The sequence below is a fragment of the Sinohyriopsis cumingii genome, chromosome 12 (genome assembly GCF_028554795.1).
Source record: "Sinohyriopsis cumingii isolate HCF-2022 chromosome 12, ASM2855479v2, whole genome shotgun sequence".
Lineage (NCBI taxonomy): Eukaryota > Metazoa > Mollusca > Bivalvia > Unionida > Unionidae > Sinohyriopsis > Sinohyriopsis cumingii.
Window position 1 is genome coordinate 129,258,092 of NC_142972.1, and position 20,404 is coordinate 129,278,495.

The 20,404-nt window shown below is 36.8% G+C and overlaps 1 protein-coding gene across 1 annotated transcript; it reads left to right on the forward strand.

Moving 5' to 3' along the window:
• Positions 1-232: 232 nt before the first annotated feature.
• LOC149787445 (uncharacterized) lies at positions 233-18,929 on the forward strand. Its single transcript, XM_089978381.1, has 3 exons — positions 233-931; positions 13,695-14,569; positions 15,822-18,929. Exons 2-3 carry the CDS (start codon positions 14,004-14,006, stop codon positions 16,798-16,800), a joined length of 1,545 nt encoding a protein of 514 aa, XP_089834507.1. The 5' UTR covers positions 233-931; positions 13,695-14,003; the 3' UTR covers positions 16,801-18,929.
• Positions 18,930-20,404: the final 1,475 nt, after the last annotated feature.

Here is a 20,404-nt window from a genome sequence, read left to right on the forward strand (position 1 = left end):
GGAACTCTTGTCACTTGGTAGAAGTGTTTTTATTCCCTTCAGGCTATTGCTTGTTTTCAACATTCATCCACCTGTGACTGACATTATACCTCAAAAAGTCAGTCAAGCTATTCAAGTTCTTGTAAATCACGTGATGCTCACACCTGTGCCGGCATGAGTATTGGTCGGTGGTCTATCCGCCGCGTTTGAGCACCGTACTACCATACATATTATTGTGCACTATGTTCGAAGTCGAGGTTGGTCATCGGTGTCTTTATGGATGTATATGAACATGCTGCCCATAGTCGTCGGTTACCCAGTTAGGGTTATTTTAGCACACTAGCAAGGGACGTAGTAAGTCAGCAATATAGAAAACCACTAGCTCGCTATGGAATAGAGGGTGTGCTCTGAACATATATAAGTATTTTAATAATAACGCATCACCGAACGGTCAGCAAGCGACTTGAATTCAAGTCGGTCTGTTTAAACAAAATAGAGCAGATATTGTCACAGTACAGCTGAAGAATATTCTTTGTAGATAATTCATGAGTGAGGAATCGCTTGAAGTTGTGCGCGTTGATATTCACAACACGCTGTTGACAATTACTTAAATTACCTTATAAGCGTTGTCCAGAGCGTTGAATATTGGGCGAGAATTAAGCTATTCGCGCAGTGGTCATCTACTTCTGTCCATTGTAATGCCAGTGATCGCTAGATGACTACATCTATTAGATACTGGGTAATTCTGATTTACTCCCCACCTGTAAACATGCTGCGGTTTCATGTGTGGAATCAATGAAGAAGATTTAAACATTTACAAACTTAGTCATTTGCTCATATTGTTTGCAAGAGTACTCTCTGGAGGAGCATTGATGGTTAGACCATGCAATCAAAGTGGACTATTACAATTTGTATGAGATACCAGTGTGAAACAGTTTCTTACAAAAGATAGGTAAGTAAATTATTTTTTTAAATTATTAATCAATCTGTACATAATTATCTATAGAACTTCGACTATTGCCTCCTGAAATTTCTGAAATATTTTGCTTACAAGCATCATTCATGTATCACCACTATTAGTGTTAACTGCATATCTGAGGTATGACAACTACTATCTTATTATTAACTCCATATTTGAGGTAAGACAGCTGCTATCGTACTAGTATGCATTAATTATAATATCAACTTATGGGATGTCAAATTGGCAAACATTTCTACTCATTCCTCGCTGAACAATGGGTTGTTTTCGCAGACTGTACGCAAATACTTACAATGCAACGCGCGCACATCTTGCGCCGTCATTTTGCTTCCTTGACAAACCTTTATCAACATTACGTACATTAAAAATAAACAATCTGATTTCATCGTCGATGAACTAATATGGTGGAAGATCCAAAATAAAATATCGGATAAAGTAGGTAAACAATATTTCCTCTTATTTCTACAATCATATGCAGGAATTCTGTTATTAACTATGAGGACTATTTAATTTCTTTCAGTACATGTAAGGAACATGTTCAAAATATTATAAAGTAGGCTGAAAAAAGCGCTGGGTATGAATGGCACAGTGCTCCGTTTATGCACATAGGCTCGTGTTACAACGCATCCACCAAGGCGGTTACTAATACAAGTACCAGTCTGCATAACACTAATAACTGATGGGCCTGATGGTCAATCAGCGAGGATCACGCTATTCGTAATATGAAGTCAGCAGCCTAACACAAATAATACAATTATGCAATGTCTAGGTATTTATAAGATAAAATAATTTAAGCTACCAGTCTTTGGAATAAATTATTATTGTTTAGTTGTATATCATTCAAACCATTCTAATTTTGACGAAACCCGGATGAACAGCTCTGGGATACATTCACGCTTCAATAAATAATGTAGTAGGTGTCATAACGGTTACCACGAAGATTAAACCCTCAAACTCTACAATTCTTTTTCTAAAAAAAATTAATTATAGGTTTTCTCGTGTCGAACATAGCAAAGGCAACTTAAAATAATTAAGCCGTCGGACTGAATAGATGCTGTAAATATCTATGGTGATTTTTCACTCGTTGAATACACTTATCAATATTTACTGTTTCTGAGTCCAATTTATAGTTTCGCAGGGCAAATATAAGCCAATAAATACATCAACACATACACAAGCAGACGGACACGCACACATCCATACATAAAAAGGGAATTTGAACAATATTTTTTGTAATTTTTCATTTTGTTGGTCACAATGCAATTCGTCTTCAAGAATCAATGTTTAAAATGTGCTTTTTCTTTAAAAGATCACATTTTCTTGTGGTTATATGCAAAGTCAGGAGATACATGCGCATACATCAGCCAGGACGATACAATTTGTTTCACAGTAATTGCAATTTAATTCGGATTTACAGCAATATCACAGCCATTGCTCTTATGGAATGCGAATATGGTTAAACTTAAATACAAGGTTGTTGATGTACTTGGAAAGAGATTTATATAAATTACGATAAATGGAACACAACTTAAACACAAGATTGTTGATATACTTGGAAAGAGATTTATATAAATTACGATAAATGGAACACAACTTAAATACAAGGTTGTTGATATTCCTGGAAGGATATTTATATAAATTACGATAAATGGAACACAACTTAAATACAAGGTTGTTGATATACCTGGAAGGATATTTATATACATTACGATAACTGGAACACAACTTAAATACAAGGTTGTTGATATACTTGGAAAGAGATTTATATAAATTACGATAAATGGAACACAGCTTAATCTGTAGTAAACTCAATACTTTACAAAATAAACATACGGCACTTTTCTCTTCCTAAAATATGTTAGAAGCTGGAAAGAACAACACATTGAGTAAACATAATTTGAAATTAACGAAATTTGATCAAATAATATAAATCATTTTATAGATAAGTTTAAATTTTTGCAGACATTAAAGAATACATAGATTATTTTCCATATATCTTGGATTATCGAAATATACAACGGTATCGTATGCATCAAGTAAAACAAATATTTCTAAATGTCTGATGATATCTAAATGCATTGAATCAACTATAATCCCAATACGATTCGAGCTAACAAAAATGACTATCGATGTCATTTAGATGACAGGCAAATAATACAGGAAAATTATTTTTACATTGTCTAACTCCTTGATTGCAATTAAAAGCACTGGTTTCTTGTCATGGTGAACGATACCAGACTTTTACAACCATATAATATCCATGTTCATTATCACATTGAGTATTTTCCCATTTATTGCAGTGTTAATCTGTAATCCATCTCTCCATACCCTGTTGAAAACCTGAAAAAATCTACAAAGTACAATGCAGTATTGTGTTCGATTTAAAAGTTCTATTAAGGATTATACGACAAAAATATTACCAGTTGGGGTGTATTCTTTGCAAAAAGCTTCCTGTGCCAGATATAGTTCATTGTCTTCTTCTGGAAAAAGCTAAATTCTTTTGTTAGGAAGAGTAGTCAGGGTCTTTCAAAGACAACTCAATAGAATAATAGATCTGTAATTCGTAGGGATCTTATTTATCTCCCTTAATTTTATATATCGGCTAAATCAACTTCGTGGTCCAGGTTTCTGAAGCAACACGTATTTAAAATCAGATTAAAAAGGCTTAAATAAACAGGATGAAAAGTGTCTGTTATATATTTAAAATATTCATTCACGATGGAATCTTCACTTGGCGACCTATTAGAGTTACATTTCTCAGCACTATATTTTCTCTGAAGAGATTGGTTCATTTAGTGCTGTGTAATGTTCTATATTTAATGGTTCATCATTTTCACCTGTCTCGTCATTATTCCTTTGAGACGAGCATATGGTCCTTAACTAATCACAGCATGTGTTCATTTCGAAAGGTGTCACCATTTGATACAGCAAAATTATTTATCATAGTATTGTTTTGGATTTGTTGTTTGCGTGTTTCTTAGTTTAATATGGGATTTATTGTTATGCAAATTTGTAAATTTTCTGATAGTTTTCTTGTAATCTCTACTAGCGGAAAGCATATCATTCTGACTTTGTGTAGTGAGTGATTGTTTGTGTTGATTCGGATTTTTAACGTAGCTTTAACAATTTTTCAGTCATATGGCTACGATGTCTGCAATGTGGCAGTTTATATAGCACTGGGGCATCATGCCGCATACATATAGCATGATGTCCCACCCAGTCACATGATCCTGACACCAGGCCGACCAGTCCTAACACTAATCTCTTAATGCTGAGTGCAAAGCGAGGCGGCTGTTAGTACCATTTTTGTAAGTCTTTGGCATGACTCGGCCGGGGATCGAACCCACGACCTCCCGCATCCGAGGGGGACGCTTTAACCACTAGGCCACTTGAGCGGTTAGTGAGTGATTGTTGTTTCAAGCTAGCTTATTATGATATATTTCTTTAATGTTCCTATCTGAAAATGTTTTCCTAGCACCAAATGAAAGAGTTTTGTTCCAATTTCATTATAAATATCATTTACCACTTGCTTATCGACATTTATATCTTCTCCCTAGCCATGTATTTTGTTAATTATTGCTTACAATTGGTCTCTACTAACGTTTGCTATAAATATAGTTTTCTTATCAAATCTCCACAGTTATTCCTTGACGGGGTTTTCCTCGGGTAATCATGTATTCACTACAACGAAAATCACCACATTATGAATGCCAAGAGTGCACTGAACAAAAATCATGGACACAAAAAATTGTTTCATAGAATTAAAACCTTCAGGGTAACTTGAAGTCTATTATACTTATAACTTTACTTGTACATTTTCCTGTTTATTTGACAGTTTCCGCTTCTTGTATTAGCCATATACATATTGCAATTTGTATGCGATTGCCACAGTTATTTGGCTTCTTTTTATCACAGGTATGTCTTTTTCTCACAGGCATGTCTTTTTTCACAGGGATATTTTTTCACTGCGATACCGTATATGCTTATTCTCTGTACGTCGTTAAAGTACTGATCGGGAACGATTAGGTCAAGATTATCAGTGTTCTTGATATTGGTTGATAATGTAATAAAAATCATCAATATCTAAAGTCCACTGGTCCAATCGCCTAACAAGAACACGCTGAGTTTCATGATGTCTGATATGTAGATCATCCTCGATTTCATCAAAAGCATCTAAGTTTAACACTGTATGCATTTATACATTTCCAAATATGAAACCACATTTAATCTAGAGCAATTCTTTTGAAACTTTGAAGCAAAACAAATATCCAGAACTGTTCGATAACGGTTTGATATAATTACTTATTGATGTTCTTAGAAGCAGAGCTATGCTACCGAGGAACGTTTGGTATTCTCACAATCAGAGCTATGCTACCGAGGTACGTTTGGTATTTATACAAGCAGAGCTATGCTACCGATGTACGTTTGGTATTTTCATAATCGTAGCTATGCTACAGATGTACATTTGGTTTTCAGTCCTTTTATTGCACGATTTTCAAAATAAATTACATCCATTTCTGATGCCTTGGAGTGGCCGAGTGGACTAAAGCGCTCACCGTTACGGATCACTGCCATCTGTCTGCGTTAGTTCGAGTCTCCGGTTCGGCCAAAGTCAGTGTGATAAAGCTTGCCAGTAGCTTCTCGTGGGTCGGTGGTTCTTCCCGGGGTTTTTGCAGGGTTATTTCTCTACCACTTATACTGGCCGCCATGTATAGCATATCTTGTGCTGAAAATGGTGTTAAACCATATAACAACAACAGCAGCAGCAACAACAACACCAACATTCTGATCACTTCGGCTTCATCAAGACATAAGGGACGAAGCTCCTTATGAAATGGTTAAATTCCATAGACATTCAAAAAGAAGCTAATACCACTTTTGTTTTCGTTTGACATGGGTCATCAAAGTGAGCTATTTACTTACGTTATTCAAACTATTAACACAGAAAAGATAACCAAGACCTAAGATCATTAGTAAAATATTCACAAACCTACATACTCCTTTCAGCTGACCAATATTTTCATGGAAATCAAAGGTTGTCCCTTCTGATGAAACGTTTTACAAAAATGAAGAATGCCTAGGTGTCGGAGTAGTCATAAGGCTCTCGCCTTGACATATAAGCGTGGGTCTGAATATCGGGCTCGGCCAGCGTGGGTATGTGAGAAAGCTTGCCAGTAGCTTTCAATGGGTCGGTGGTCCTTACCGGGTTCTTCCTACAATAGTGACCGCCATGTAGAGCTGAATAATGGCCATCGAACCATAAACAACCAACCAAAAGTGAAGAGCATCCATTCGCTCGAAGTGTATTGATAGCGGTGACAAACGTTGCACAGGTCAGCCAGTAATACAAACCTATTTATTTTATGTAGAGCATTCAAACCAATTACCTACATGTTCATTAAGCCAGGAGTCCATTAAACGTTGCACATTTGTTCTCAGAAGTTGCGGATATCCCTGTCATAAGATAACACTGGACAACAAATTTTTACAAAAGTCATGTTACTGAAATAAAATTAGTCAATTCTTATCAATTTTTATGTGCTGAACACGAATATGACAGTCAAATTGCAAAATTGGCTCTAGTTTTTTTGTAATCTGCAAGAAATTAATGTTTACATAACGAAATGCATTCCAATAGTAAAAGGTCAACTGTAATAGCCTACCTATAAAAAATCAAGTCATTGACTACATCTTAGATTTCTTCGCCTGTCTCTTGTACAGCTGTTCGGGAGCATCTCTGAGGAGTGTCCAGCAGTAGTCAGCCAGCATTGTAGTGGACCATTTTCCCTGGTATCTTTGTTCCATTGTTGCGATATCTTGATGAAAACGTTCGCCGTGTTCATCACTAACAATACCACAGTTGCTAGGAAAGAAATCCAAATGGGAATGAAGGAAGTGAATCTTTAGAGACATATTGCAGCCAAGTTTCTTATACTTCATCAACATGTCTTCTACTAGTTCCTTATAGTTTTCTGCCCTAACATTTCCGAGGAAGTTTGTAGAAACTAGGCGAAAAGCATTCCATGCTTGTTTCGCGTCACCTTCCAGCAAGTTGTTGAACCGGTCATCTTTGAAAAGCTCTCGAATCTGAGGACCCACAAAAACTCCCTCTTTAATCTTTGCTTCGCTGAGTCGAGGGAATTTTTCATGCAGGTATCGGAATGCTGGCAAAGTCCGGTCAATGGCTTTCACGAAGTTCTTCATCAAACCTAGTTTGATGTGAAGGGGTGGTAGCAAGATTTTCTGAGCCTCAACCAGAGCTGGGTGTTGGATATTCTTCTCTCCAATGGCTACATTCTGCCTGTGAGTCCATTCCTTCCTCATGTAGTGCATTTCCCTTGCTCGGCTATCCCACTCGCATAAGAAACACATTTATTTTGTATATCCTTGCTGCAGTCCCATTAAAAGGGCAACTACCTTCAAATCACCACAGAGGTGCCAGCTGTACTTGTTATACTCAATGGAATTCAGTAGCTGCCTTAAGTTATCGTATGTCTCTTTTATGTGGACAGCATACGCTACTGGAATAGATGGAAGAATGTTTCCATTGTGCAAATGCACAGCCTTGAGACTCAGTTTCGAAGAGTCCACAAATAGTCTCCATTCTTGTGGGTCATGAGTGATTTTTAAAGCATTCACGAGGCCCTCAATATCGGAACAGAATATCAGATTACTTTCCTTTCTGAAGAAAGGCTCCAATTGCTGGTGGCGCTTTCGATATGCAGTAATTGTGACATCTTCTTCTAGAAGATTCCATTGTTGGAGTCTTGATCCTAGCAATTCTGCCTTGTTCTTTGATAAGTCCAAATCACGAATCAGGTCATTTAGTTCTTCCTGTGTTATTCTGTGTGGGGTTGATGATGCACCACAGTGAAAATCTGGATCACTGCATGCTGATGGACCAGGAGAAGAACAGGTCGACTCACCTTTGTCTTCGTCAGATGAATCAAGAGAATATTCTGCTGGAGGTTCTGGAATAGGAAGTCCCTCACCATGTGGAACTGGTCTCAATGCAGACGGAATGTTTGGGTAGACTATTCTCGACTTCTTTCGCTTCGTTATTCCGCCGGAAAGAGGAGGAACCAAGCAGAAGTAACAGTCATTTAGGTGGTTGCTTGGCTCTCTCCACACCATTGGGACTGCAAACGGCATTGATGACCTTTTGCAATTCAACCACTGTGAAAGCTGTGTTGTACATGTAGCACAGCATATATGCGGAGCCCAAGGCTTGTCTTGGTCACCAACCTTGCATCCGAAGTAAAGATGATATGCCTTCTTCACTTGAGAATTGATACTTTTCTTCTGGTTGGCAAATGTCACTTCCCCACAAATATAGCAAAAATTGTCCGGGGTATTAACACACTTTCGAGGCATTACTGTTCTTTATTGTATGTAAATGGATAAAATAATAAGTTTTATGTAACAGTAGCTTGAACTGTCTCGCACAACGTCTAAAATATTTTAAATGCTGAACCTATCTGATTGGGCTTTATATAGTACACTGCTTACGTCAGCTTCAGCAGCCGCCTGGCATTAGTATAATAGGCCTACACATGTATAGTACACTGCTGACGTCAACTTACTTCAGCAGCCGCATGGCATTAGTATTGCATTGCATCAGAAAATGATGCAATCAACTGTGGATGATGTGAGCATGATGGTATTATGCAATGTTACATCATTATTCCGGATGTTGCTGCAGTCCTACTGGAGAAATTTACACAGTGAAACATAGAAAATGAGGTATATGAATATCTTCAAAACGAGAGCCAATACAAATTTTTCACGGTTATATTCGTGTTCGGCACACCAAAATACTACAGATTAGGGCCTTTTCAAGTCAGTAATGATTTCACTGTTGACCAGTGTAATCAAACGTTGTAAAGACACAACATATATTTTCACCATTTCCACGCCCATTGTTCTACACCTCACCCCACGACACTGTCATTGCACTCGGTGTCCCACACTCTCCATAAACTCCTTGTTTAACACCACCTACAGACTCATTGTTTAACACCCTCCCCACTCTCTCTGTCTAACACCCTGCACACACTTTGTCCCTCATTCTTCCTACACTCCTTGTTTCATCCACTTGCACAAACACACACACACTGCCCCATACCCTTCCAACAATCCTTGTCCCATAATATCCCCATACTCTTTACACATACACTCCAAACACTTCTTGTTCTATATCCCCACCCCACTTTATCCAGCATAATCCCCACACTCCTTGTCCCACACACTCCAAACACACCTTGTTCTATATCCTCCCCCACACTTTCTCCAGAATGATCCCCACACTCCTTGTCCCGCACTCCAAACACACATTGTTCCATACCCTCCCCCACACTTTCTCTCGCATCCTCTCCACACTCCTTGTCCCATACACTCCAAACACTCCTTGTTCCATACCCCCACCACACTTTCTCCCTAATACTACCCACACTTCTTGTCCCACACACTCCAAACACCCCTTATTCTATACACTTCCCAACACTTTCTCTCGCATACTCTCCACACTCCTTGTCCCATACACTCCAAACACCTCTTGTTAAATTCATTCACCACACTTTCTCCCGCATACTCCCAACACTCCATACACTCCAAAGACCCATCGTTCCATAACCCCCAAACTTTCTCCCGAACACTCCCCACACTACTTGTCCCATACACTCCAAACACTCCTTGTTCTATACCCTCGCCCCACTTTCTCCCACACACTACGCACACTCATTGTCCCTTACATTCCGAACACCCCTTATTCTATACCCTTCCCAACACTTTCTCTCGCATACTTCCCACACTCAATGTCCCATACACTCCAAATACCCCTTGTTTCATACCCTCCCCTCTCTTTCTCCCAAATACTCCCCACACTCCTTGTCCCTTACATTCCCAAAAACACCTGGTTCCATACCCTCCCCCACACTTTCTCCCGCATACTCTCGAACACTCCTTGTCCCATACACTCCAAACACCCCATGTTCCATATCCTCCTCCACACTTTCTCCCGCATACTCCCCACACTCCATCCACTCCAAAAACCGCTAGTTCCATAGCCCCCTAAGCTTCCTCCCGAACCCTACCCACACCCCTTGTCCCATGCACTCCAAACACCCCTTGTTCCGTTCCATATTCTCTCCCACACTTTTTCTCCCACATACTCCCAAAACGCTTTGTTCCATACACTTCAAACACCCCTTGTTACATATTCCCACACTTTCTTCCGAATACTCCCCACACTCCTTGTCCCATACACTCCAAACACCTCTTGTTTCAGGGGGGGCCGAGTGGTCAAAAGCGCTCACCGTTACGGATCACTGCCATCTCACCTCTGTCTGCGTAGGTTCGAGTCTAGGATTCGGCCAATGTGGGTATGTGAGAAAGCTTGCCAGTAGTTTCTCGAGGGTCGGTAGTTCTTCCCGGGGATTTCCCGGGTTCTTCCTCCATCATTAATACTGGCCGCAATGCATAGCCTATCGTGTGCTAAAAAATGGCGTTAAACCCCACAACAACAACCTTTTGTTTCATACCCACCCCAACACTTTCTGCCGCATACTTAACACAGTCCTTGTCCCGTACACTCCAAACACCCCTTGTTCCATATCCCCACACTTTCTTCCGCATGCACCTCTTATGTTACGTGTTTAGGCTCGAATGAACTGTAACACAAGAAAGAGTGAAACCAACAAGCTTTGAAAAAAATATAGTAATTTATTTCCCTGGAAAATGTCCGTAAAAATGAAAAAATATGGATTTAGTTTTATAGAATCAAATCCAAAAATAATCCAAGAATACAACTTGTGAAGTCCTAATACCAAAAGGTTCTAATGATTTCAAGTTCGAGTCCCGACAAAGAAATCAAGATGGAAGACGATGACGTATGCTGTAATCTAAAGTGCTGAAGTATTCGGTTCCTTGCAGAAACAAGCAATATCACTCCCGTTTTGGAAATCTGAATACAATTTTTATAAAAGTTGTCCTTATTCAACAATTTCATATGAACACTAGTATTTTCCATGAAAAAATAATTAATCCTTTTCAGTCCAAGTAATTTGAAATAACTCCAAACGGCACAACAGTCACTCTCCAGTGTAATAGACCAACTACTAATGAGAATATCTTCTAAAAAACAACGGTTTTGTCGTATTCTAAAATGCATAAAGGGGTCACGTGATCATGGTCCAGAACCTCTTCGAAATTAATTACTTGTTAAAAATCACGCACACCTAGTGTGGTCCCGACGAAAACCAATCATTTTACTCTAAGAAATAAAATTAAAAAACAAAAATGTTTACATCTTAATACACGTAGTCCCATCATGACCTTGACAAAAACCAATCATTTTAAAATGAAAATAGAACTTATTTACGTGGTTGCTACTAATTTTGAATCAAGTTCAGGATCTAGATCAGCACCTGGTGTTTACAAAACGAACAGTCAAGGTCAAACTATTTATGGAAAAAGTATCTCCAGTGAATAAATTTACATTACAATAGCATGTAATGAAAAAACCCCCGACAAACAAACAGTTAAAATTGAAATAATTATATAACAAATCAGACGCAACTAAATATACATAACACACCCAACACTCCTTGTCCAATGCACTCCAAACACCCCTTGTTCCATACCCTCCCCGCACTTTTTTCCGTGTACTTCACACACTCCTTGTCCCATACACTCCAATCACCCCTTGTTCCATATCCTCCCCGCACTTTATCCCGCACAATCCCCACTTTACTTGTTATACGACTTAGTTACAGAGCCCCTTGTCTAAGAAAAGGATTGATAAAGAAACGTTAAATCCTAATAGCATGAATTTTTAATTGTTATTGAATACCACGAAATTATTGTCTGACATTGATACACCCTTGACATCCGATAAAGTTCTAGAAACCCCTCATTTATTACCGTACATGGCGGGGGCCCCGAGTGGCCGGGTGGTCTAAAGCGCTCTCCGTTACGGATCACTGCCATCCCACGTCTGTCTGCGTGGGTTCGAGTCTTGGATTCGGCCAATGTGGGTATGTGAGAAAGCTTGCCAGTAGCTTCTCGAGAGTGGGTGGTTCTTTCCGGGGATTTCCCGGATTCTTCCTCCACCATTAATACTAGCCGCCATGTATAGCCTATCGTGTGCTGAAAAATGGCGTTAAACCCTACAACAACAACCGTACATGACAAATCAAAATCTAGCATTTTGAACAAATATAGACATAATTTATTTCTTGGTTTTACAGCTTTTAATGTCGAACTAATATTCTCATGGTGTTATGTCACATATATTTGATTTAATTTATATTTGATTTAAGTTGTGTTTTATTTGATTGTTGTTAGGTTTTGGAATCTCTTTTATTTTCTTTACATGTCAATATAAGGCAATTTTGTTTACGAGGAATATATTTTCCAGAAAATTCAGTTTGACCTGGGTTTTCCTTTGATACCTAATAATAGAACAATTTTTCTATTTTTGGTATAGTTCCTGACCTTGAGGGTCAATTAAACAACTTTTTTTTATCTAGGAATAAAATGATTGGTTCTTATCAAGGACATGTAGGAGCTATGAGACTTTTACATGTAAACATTATCACTTCAGTCTCTATTTAGCAATATATTTCGCAATTTGGCATTTCCAAAATCGCGAAATGCTTAGTATTACTAGTGATGTTTACAGCGAGAGATCTCAGAGTCCAGGGCTTTTAAACACTTTACATGATGTCAAGTTGTTTTCTTCTGTTGTGACCAGAAATGAACTTTTGAGTTTTTTAGTTATTATTTAATTTTTCTCCAAACTATTTGGACTCTAAAAGATTAATTAGTTTCTCTGGAAATATTATTGTATTCATACAGAATTCTTGAACAAAGACATTTATTGAAAATTCTGTTTGGATTACCAAGACCGGAGGATAAATTATTGTTTGTACAAGGAAATGTAGACGTCAACACAATACGGTCTACAACATAGTCATTGCCTTCCATCTTCGATTCTTCGTCGGGACTCAAACTTGAAATCATTAGAACATTTCAATATTAGTACTGCAAAAACTTCATTCGTGGATTATTCATGTATTAATTTTGGATACAGTAAGTTCTATTTTTTATTTTTACAGTATTTTCCAAGGAAATAAATTGTTATATTTTTCAAAGCTTGTTGTTTTCACTCTTTCTTGTGTTACTGTTTATTCGAGCCTAAACACGTAACATAAGAGTTACACGAATATAAATAAGGAGATTCATCAGGTATAAAATTAACTTTGATCCCAAATCATTTACTAGTTATGATATAATACATCAATATTTTTCTGCTAAAATGTACAGAAAAGTAAACCACATCAAATTATTATATTGTATCCTGTTAAATGGGAGTGAACTTTTTTTCTTATTTTCCTCACAACGTTTTTAAAACGATTTCATCAAAGTTGAAAAAGCAGGACTTTTCCTGACTAATCCTATTTAACACAGTTGTTCTTTACTCCATGAAACAATTTCATCAAAGTTGAAAAAGCAGGACTTTTCGTGACTAATCCTACTTAACACAGTTGTTCTTTCATGAAAGTTCTTCGCAATATTTTCTGAGATTTCTTTACAGACATTTTAATATAATTCGCAGCTTAAACAAACATCACTGAGGCCATGGAAAAATGGACATTTATGTCTTACCATAGCATCTTTGTCGTTTTAATTTTATTTTATTTTCTATATATGATTCAAGATTCGACGTTCGTTTCAGGTTATACAAATTGGCTTCTTACGGACTGGACGTATTTCAAGATACAGAAAATGGCTCCGAATTGTGGATGGTATCCAGGTGTTTCAAAATCATAGAAGCAGACGTTGAATATTGTGGATGATTGTATTCATAGTCTAAATAAAACTAATGCATGATCCATAAGACAGCATCAACGCTAAATAACTACTTTAACTTTCAGCCATTTCGTGGAGCAGTTTCCATGCGGTAGGATATATAATCTGGTTTGCAGGCTCATTCCAAATTCGAAACTCATAACTTATTTTCAAGCTACGGAAGTTGAATCTGAAAATGCGGATCAGAAGGAAATATTTTGCAGTTATATTTTTCATAGTAATCGTAACGACATTATCTCTTTGGATGAGTTATTCATTATTCATGGACCCAAGAGGCTCTCCACAGGTGCATGTTTCTATATCTATCATGCCGGGAAAAGCTGTGAATGAAACGCGGATTATGCGGCGACAATTTCAGTCCTCTACTGGTAGTTCAGAATTAAAAAATACGCCACCTTCTAAATCCGATCACACTGGTATTTCAGAATTAAACAATACATCACCTTACAAATCCGACCAGACACGAAACTTTTCCTCTGAATGTCCTGAACTTGTGCCACCGTTAAACTTCCGAGAAGAACAAAAATGGCTTCAAGTAGAAAACAACAACAGGATGTTTATTTTCTCGGCCTATTACGACGAGATTGACGGGAAGCCGTACATTCGTTTAATTGGTCTTGGAGAGGGCGGATTTCAAACAATTTTCTGCCATTTATGGTTTAGTACGACACATTCAAAACACCCGTTTCTTGCGATAATAAAGGGTAAAACAACACTGATAGCAAGTGGATCTTATAAAAGGTAAATTGACACAACACTACTGTCTTTTTATATTGTAACTTTGCCTTTCTTACACATTTCTTTAAAGCATTTCTTATCCAAACTCGAGCAACTTATCCTGTTTTTCAAAGTGTTCCGATAGATTGCTAATTGGTCCACATCGTGCTTATAGCTATCCCTTGATTGACTTAAAAATACCATAATTTCTGTTTTTTGTTCCTTTAGTCTGTAAAACGAGTACTGCCTAAGTCTTCTATATAACTTATCAAAATACGGTTTTCCAAGGATATTTGTTTGAGATGTCCATAAACTCTCATACAGCTATATCTATTAACAGCATGAACCGAAAAAATTTGCTAACAGTAGATACGTTATTTTAGTTATTTTCCAAATCTTTCGAAATGCAGCAACCACAAGTGTATCCTATTTGTACCTAATTTTAATATAGTCAGTATTCACGTAATGAGAAGTAAACGCTCGACATCTTAAAGCAAACTCTAATGATGACTGATCATAAAGAAGTGTAAATACAATGGGCATACAAATCGGAAAGCAACACTTTCAAAAAGTGAAACATTATCTACAACAATACGTTCAAGAGGATATGTGACTGCAAATTCATCAATATCAGGATCCTTAAGAAGCCTACAAGTAATAATTATAAATCCAGTTGCTTTATTCAAATTAAGCAAACAATTACCAATGTGTTTGTACCGTTGTCATAGACACACTCATTATTTTCAGTATCAAAATCAATATAATTTTCTAAGGACCCATTCTTGACTCGTAACGATAACCTGACTTGGGAACAGAACATAATACTTTTAAGATGGTATGAGCAAAATGAACCGGTTGACAAATTTAAGATTTTGCAAGGCTTTCAGTTAGAAAACGGAATTCAAAAAGACGAAGCAGTTCGTTTCTTCAGGGTTTCAACGTTTGATGTAACGCAAAATTGAGTGCTTTCTTGCTCAATATGTATTTCTCTTGTAATGTTTTACGCACGTAAACTTAAAAATCAAAAGCCTTCGGTTTTCCGCATCAAACCTGTATCTCCGTTACCGATCACCACGTTTGCATTCAAGTGTTAATTTTATTTTTCAACATATCTATCTATCTATCTCTTTCTTTCTTTCTTCCTTTCTTTCTTTCTTTCTTTCTTTGTACCAACATTTCCGTCATTAATTTCGATGTTCTATATTTATGTGGAGTAAAACATAATGAGTCCCGTGCAGATGTAAAGGTAAAGGTGCATACTTTTCTCTTGCTTCAGGTATAAAGACGTGTACTTCTTGTGTCCATTGCCAAATGATGTTGTACCATATGCCGTATCCATAGTGACAACTAAATGTCAGGAACCTTTAAACAGTCTTCCAGTACAGCCCTGGATGCAACAGATTGAGATCAAAAGAAATTTTACTGTTTGTGTTTCTCCTCTTAATATGAATTATAGTAGGGCTTATGAATTAGTTGAGTGGCTAGAGCTCAACATAATTCTTGGTGCGGACTACTTTTTCGTCTATAATTATTCTTCCGCATTCAACATTCGAAAAGTGATGAAACTGTATTCAGATCGAGGCTTAGTGGAGGTAATACAATGGTCACTTCCCATGCATGTGGATACATGGCCTCCTTCAGATACAACCCCTGAAGTCACATATTTCGCCCAAACAGCAGCTCTCAACGATTGCCTTTATAGAAGTAGGTCTTACACCAAGTTCTTGATTAATGTTGATGTTGATGAATTTATAATTCCAAGAGGCAACCGAAGTTATAAATGGGTGGACATGTTAAAACAATTACCAGAAGCAAGTGGATATATCATTCGCCACACATTTTTCCGTAAAGATTGGCCAGACTATCGTGGAGCCAATAATAAGTCACTGGTATCTGCAAGTTATGTCAATGACATTGACAGCTATTGTCTGGTAACTTTAAAAAAACTTCAGAGAGAAAGCGGCATTCTGCCTTATGGACAGAGAAGTAAGTACATAGTAAAGGTGAACGATGCCGTCACTATTAGGGTTCACGATATTTGGGAATATAGAAAAGGAAAAAACTCCCATGTTGTTGATCCCAGTGTTGGATTACTCCATCATTACCGCAATTGGTTTAAGCCTCATGAAGGAACCAGGGTACTAGATACAAGGATGCTTCTGTACCAGGATAAACTTGTTCATCAGATCCGTTCAATATGGTCAAAGTTGGAAGGTGTTCCACTCGACCTACTGACAGTAGATAAGAATCTATAGTCTTATTCGTAAAATTCAGCGGATGCAATTCATTGGGATTATATAATCTGATGAATATTCTCCAAATCTCGTTGCTGTATTATGCTTTGAAATATAGTGAACAAGCAGTCTGACGCTAAGAAATTTATTTAGTTGGTTTTATATGATTTGTCCACATCAACACGTGCTTTTGGGTCTTGCCTATCAGGCCACGGTACTAGCTCGTACATGTATATGAATCCATGCAAGGTGGATTTCGTGCAAGGTGGATTTCACGAATTCCACAAATTGCAAATTACAACGTATACAATATTGATTCAACGAAGAGTTTGTAGTATAGAATAAAATAAATGGGTATGCCATGCAGAATGTACAAGTAATGTGCAGAAAAAATGGGTATGTCATACAGAATGTATCAGTAACGTGCAGAGAAAATGGATATGCCATGCAGAATGTACCAGTAATGTGCAGAAAAAATTACATTGAGGAAACAAAATTTCACTACCATTCTGATAAATGTTTTGCACATATGCATTTATTTCAACAGTTTATATTGCGGAAATGATCTAAATCAAATTAATGTTTCAACCAGCAATAAATGCAAGATATCCGGGAAACGTATTAGGTATGGTTTCTGACAAGGTTGCATTGTCACTGCCCTTGAGTCAACGGGTTTGAATTCACTGCGCGATGTCAATACTGGTATATATATATATATATATATATATATATATATATATATATATATATATATATATATATATATATATATATATATATATATATATATATAATCAGGAGTACGAATACAATAGGCAGCACACCTGATTAGTCCCCTCTTACGACATGCAGTCTGCTTTTATCGGGCCAATTCAACATCCCCTGGCCAGTTGGTGGCTGTAGTAGTTGTTGCTGCTACTACTGTGTGGTTCTTGTGTTGTGTCCTTTCTTTTGAATAGTACTGTCATATTGCCCATTAAAATAATATGTTTGAAAGGATGAATGGATAGATGAGCGGGTGGATGGATTCAATGATAAACGGCATCGCAATAACTGAAGATATGTGGAATTCGTCTCAAAATAACGAGTAGTAGCAATAACTGTATACTACCCTAGAAACGCATGACGTAGGATTTCTGAGTGTTGTATTGTCTTTGTCCTTGCGTCAACGGGTTAAATTCAAAATGATGGCCAGAATTTTAAAATGGACCGTTATGTGATAGTGCCTGGAAGTAACACGCAAAACTGTTTGATCATTTATATTTTTTTAAATATTTTTTATTAACCCCGTAATAGGTTGACCACTGGGTCGGGGAACCATTCCAAGGTCACCTTACAATCAAACATTTCTGGTTATCAGATAATCTAGGGAGAATAAATATAATCTACAAAAGAAGAAAACACACACACACACACACCCACGCATATGGCACACACTCTAGGTGACATGGACTTTTGTGATATTACAGTATTTTGTTCCTGTTTACCATCAAGTCAGGTACAAGTTACATGTTCATTATTAAGTCCATTTTTGAAGAAATTGGTCCTCTTTTTTATTTACCTTAGCAGTGTATTTTTCAATGCTCTTATGCATTGCAATTACTTGCCTAAAAGCAAAAAATAGAAATAATTTTTCATATTGAATCTGCAAGTATAAATATAATATTTTGCCAAAATAAGCAGAATGTTTCTCTTTTGGACAAATCTACATTATTTCGGCAAAAAGGTGCGAAAACTTCAATAAAACGGTACCAAAACTGTGACGTAATAGTGCAGTCATAAGAGATGCTCAATGGTTTCAATTTCACTCTTACAGAAAGTACATTTGTTGTCATCTAATATATTAATTCTTTTCAGAAAATCATGAGTAGCGATTATTCTATGGATTAATTTAAAGTTAAGAGATCAACTTGATATTTTTGGTACAGCATTGCGCACGGCTATAAATCTCAGACAATTCCTCACTAATATTTTTATTAAATACTTGCATCCAAGTTTCTTGTTTCGCAGTGTGTTGCCTTTTAGCTTTTTTAAAAAGATCTTTGTAAATAAACTTGAGTGAATTTTGCTTTGCAAGTTCACTATTTTATCATCCTGCTTATCAGAATTATTATGTACTAAATGGTTTTTTATGGCGTATATATCCATGCTTGTGGAATTTTGGATATTAAAGAGAAGTATATCAAAAAACCAGCGCTTTTAGTTTTTTATTTTATTTCAAAAGGTATTAAATTACCGTGATCATCTATCAGATTATTTACAATTCCAAAACGGCTTCTGTCCAGGATTTGTATTGACATAACATTTTAGGTTGGGTTGGGGACAAAATTTAAAATACTCATGGATATACTCGTTAGGACTTTGCGGTTCCTCTTTCCAATTAGATACTGCCAAAATTACATCTCTCCAAAAACTGTTTTTAATAAACTTACTCAATTCTTCTAATTTTCTTCTCCCTAAATTCCAAATTTCCTTTCTATTTCTGAGTATAGTTGTATTGACTAAGTTCTGTCACGTTCCATTTTCCTTTTCTAGTAATCTTTTTACCCAGCTTATCTTAATATACCTAATGAATGAAAATATGTGTATCATATTTAGTCCTCCCTCGTTTTCTGGGGAAACTAGTATAACACGTTTTATTCTCTCTACTTATCCAGCCCATACAAACTTAAATAATGCGCGATTTAGTTCTGCTTCAACGTTTGCTGATGGGTATGGAAGTGCTGAACAAAGATGTATGAATATGGGCAGAACAAGAGTTTTTACAACAATTACTTTACCAGTTATTGACAGATGTCTTTGACTCCAGCTTGCTAGTATTCGTTTTGCCTTTGTTAGTTTCTTCATAGAATTAATTTCCACCATTTGTTGTACATCTGGAGAAAATTATATGCCAATGAGTGTAAAGTTAGAGGACCAAAATTAGGCCCATTTCGAGACATATTCTTTCATTAGAAAATTTCCTGTTTCCAATCCAAATAGCTTTTGTTTTTGTTAAGTTATATTTAAGTACAGATAATAGAAAACACATTGCAAGATATTCATAGCTGCTTCAAGAGAAAGTTGAGATCCATCAAGAAGAATAAAAGCGTCATCGGCATGCTGACCCAATTTATATTCACTGGCGTCAAAGATTATTCCCCGTACATCCACATTATGCTTTAAAGTTATAGCTAAAACCTCAACCTCAATGATAAACAAATAAGGTGCATGGGGATTTCCTTGACGACATCCTCCTTAAAGTCTATAAAGATGACATATGCCCATTATATATAACAAAACTTTTAGAGTCATTATGAAACAGTTTAAACCACTAACAAACGGAATCACCAAAGTTAAAAGATTGTAAAGCTTCTTCCACAAAGATCCAGTTTATTTGTAGTTAATAGTCTTTTTCAAAGTCTATTAACAATAATAAACCATATCTGTTTTCATTCTCAAGTTGGTCCATGATGTCGTATAATAGCCTGACATTTTCTCCACTGAATCTACTCTTCATGTATCCTTTCTGAGTATCACTGATTATTGATGGAAGAACCTGTTTAGTCTTTGCTGCAATGGCTCCTGAATCAATCTTATAGTCAACATTTAAAAGTAATATAGGTCTCCTGTTCTTAAAATATCC

What these genes read in the sequence shown, in the direction of transcription:
- LOC149787445 (XM_089978381.1), top strand. Translation starts at nt 14,004, where the DNA reads ATGCGGATCAGAAGGAAATATTTTGCAGTTATATTTTTCATAGTAATC. An exon ending in GCAAGTGGATCTTATAAAAG is followed by an intron (nt 14,570 to 15,821) that starts GTAAATTGACAC and finishes CTCTTGCTTCAG; the next exon opens with GTATAAAGACGTGTACTTCT.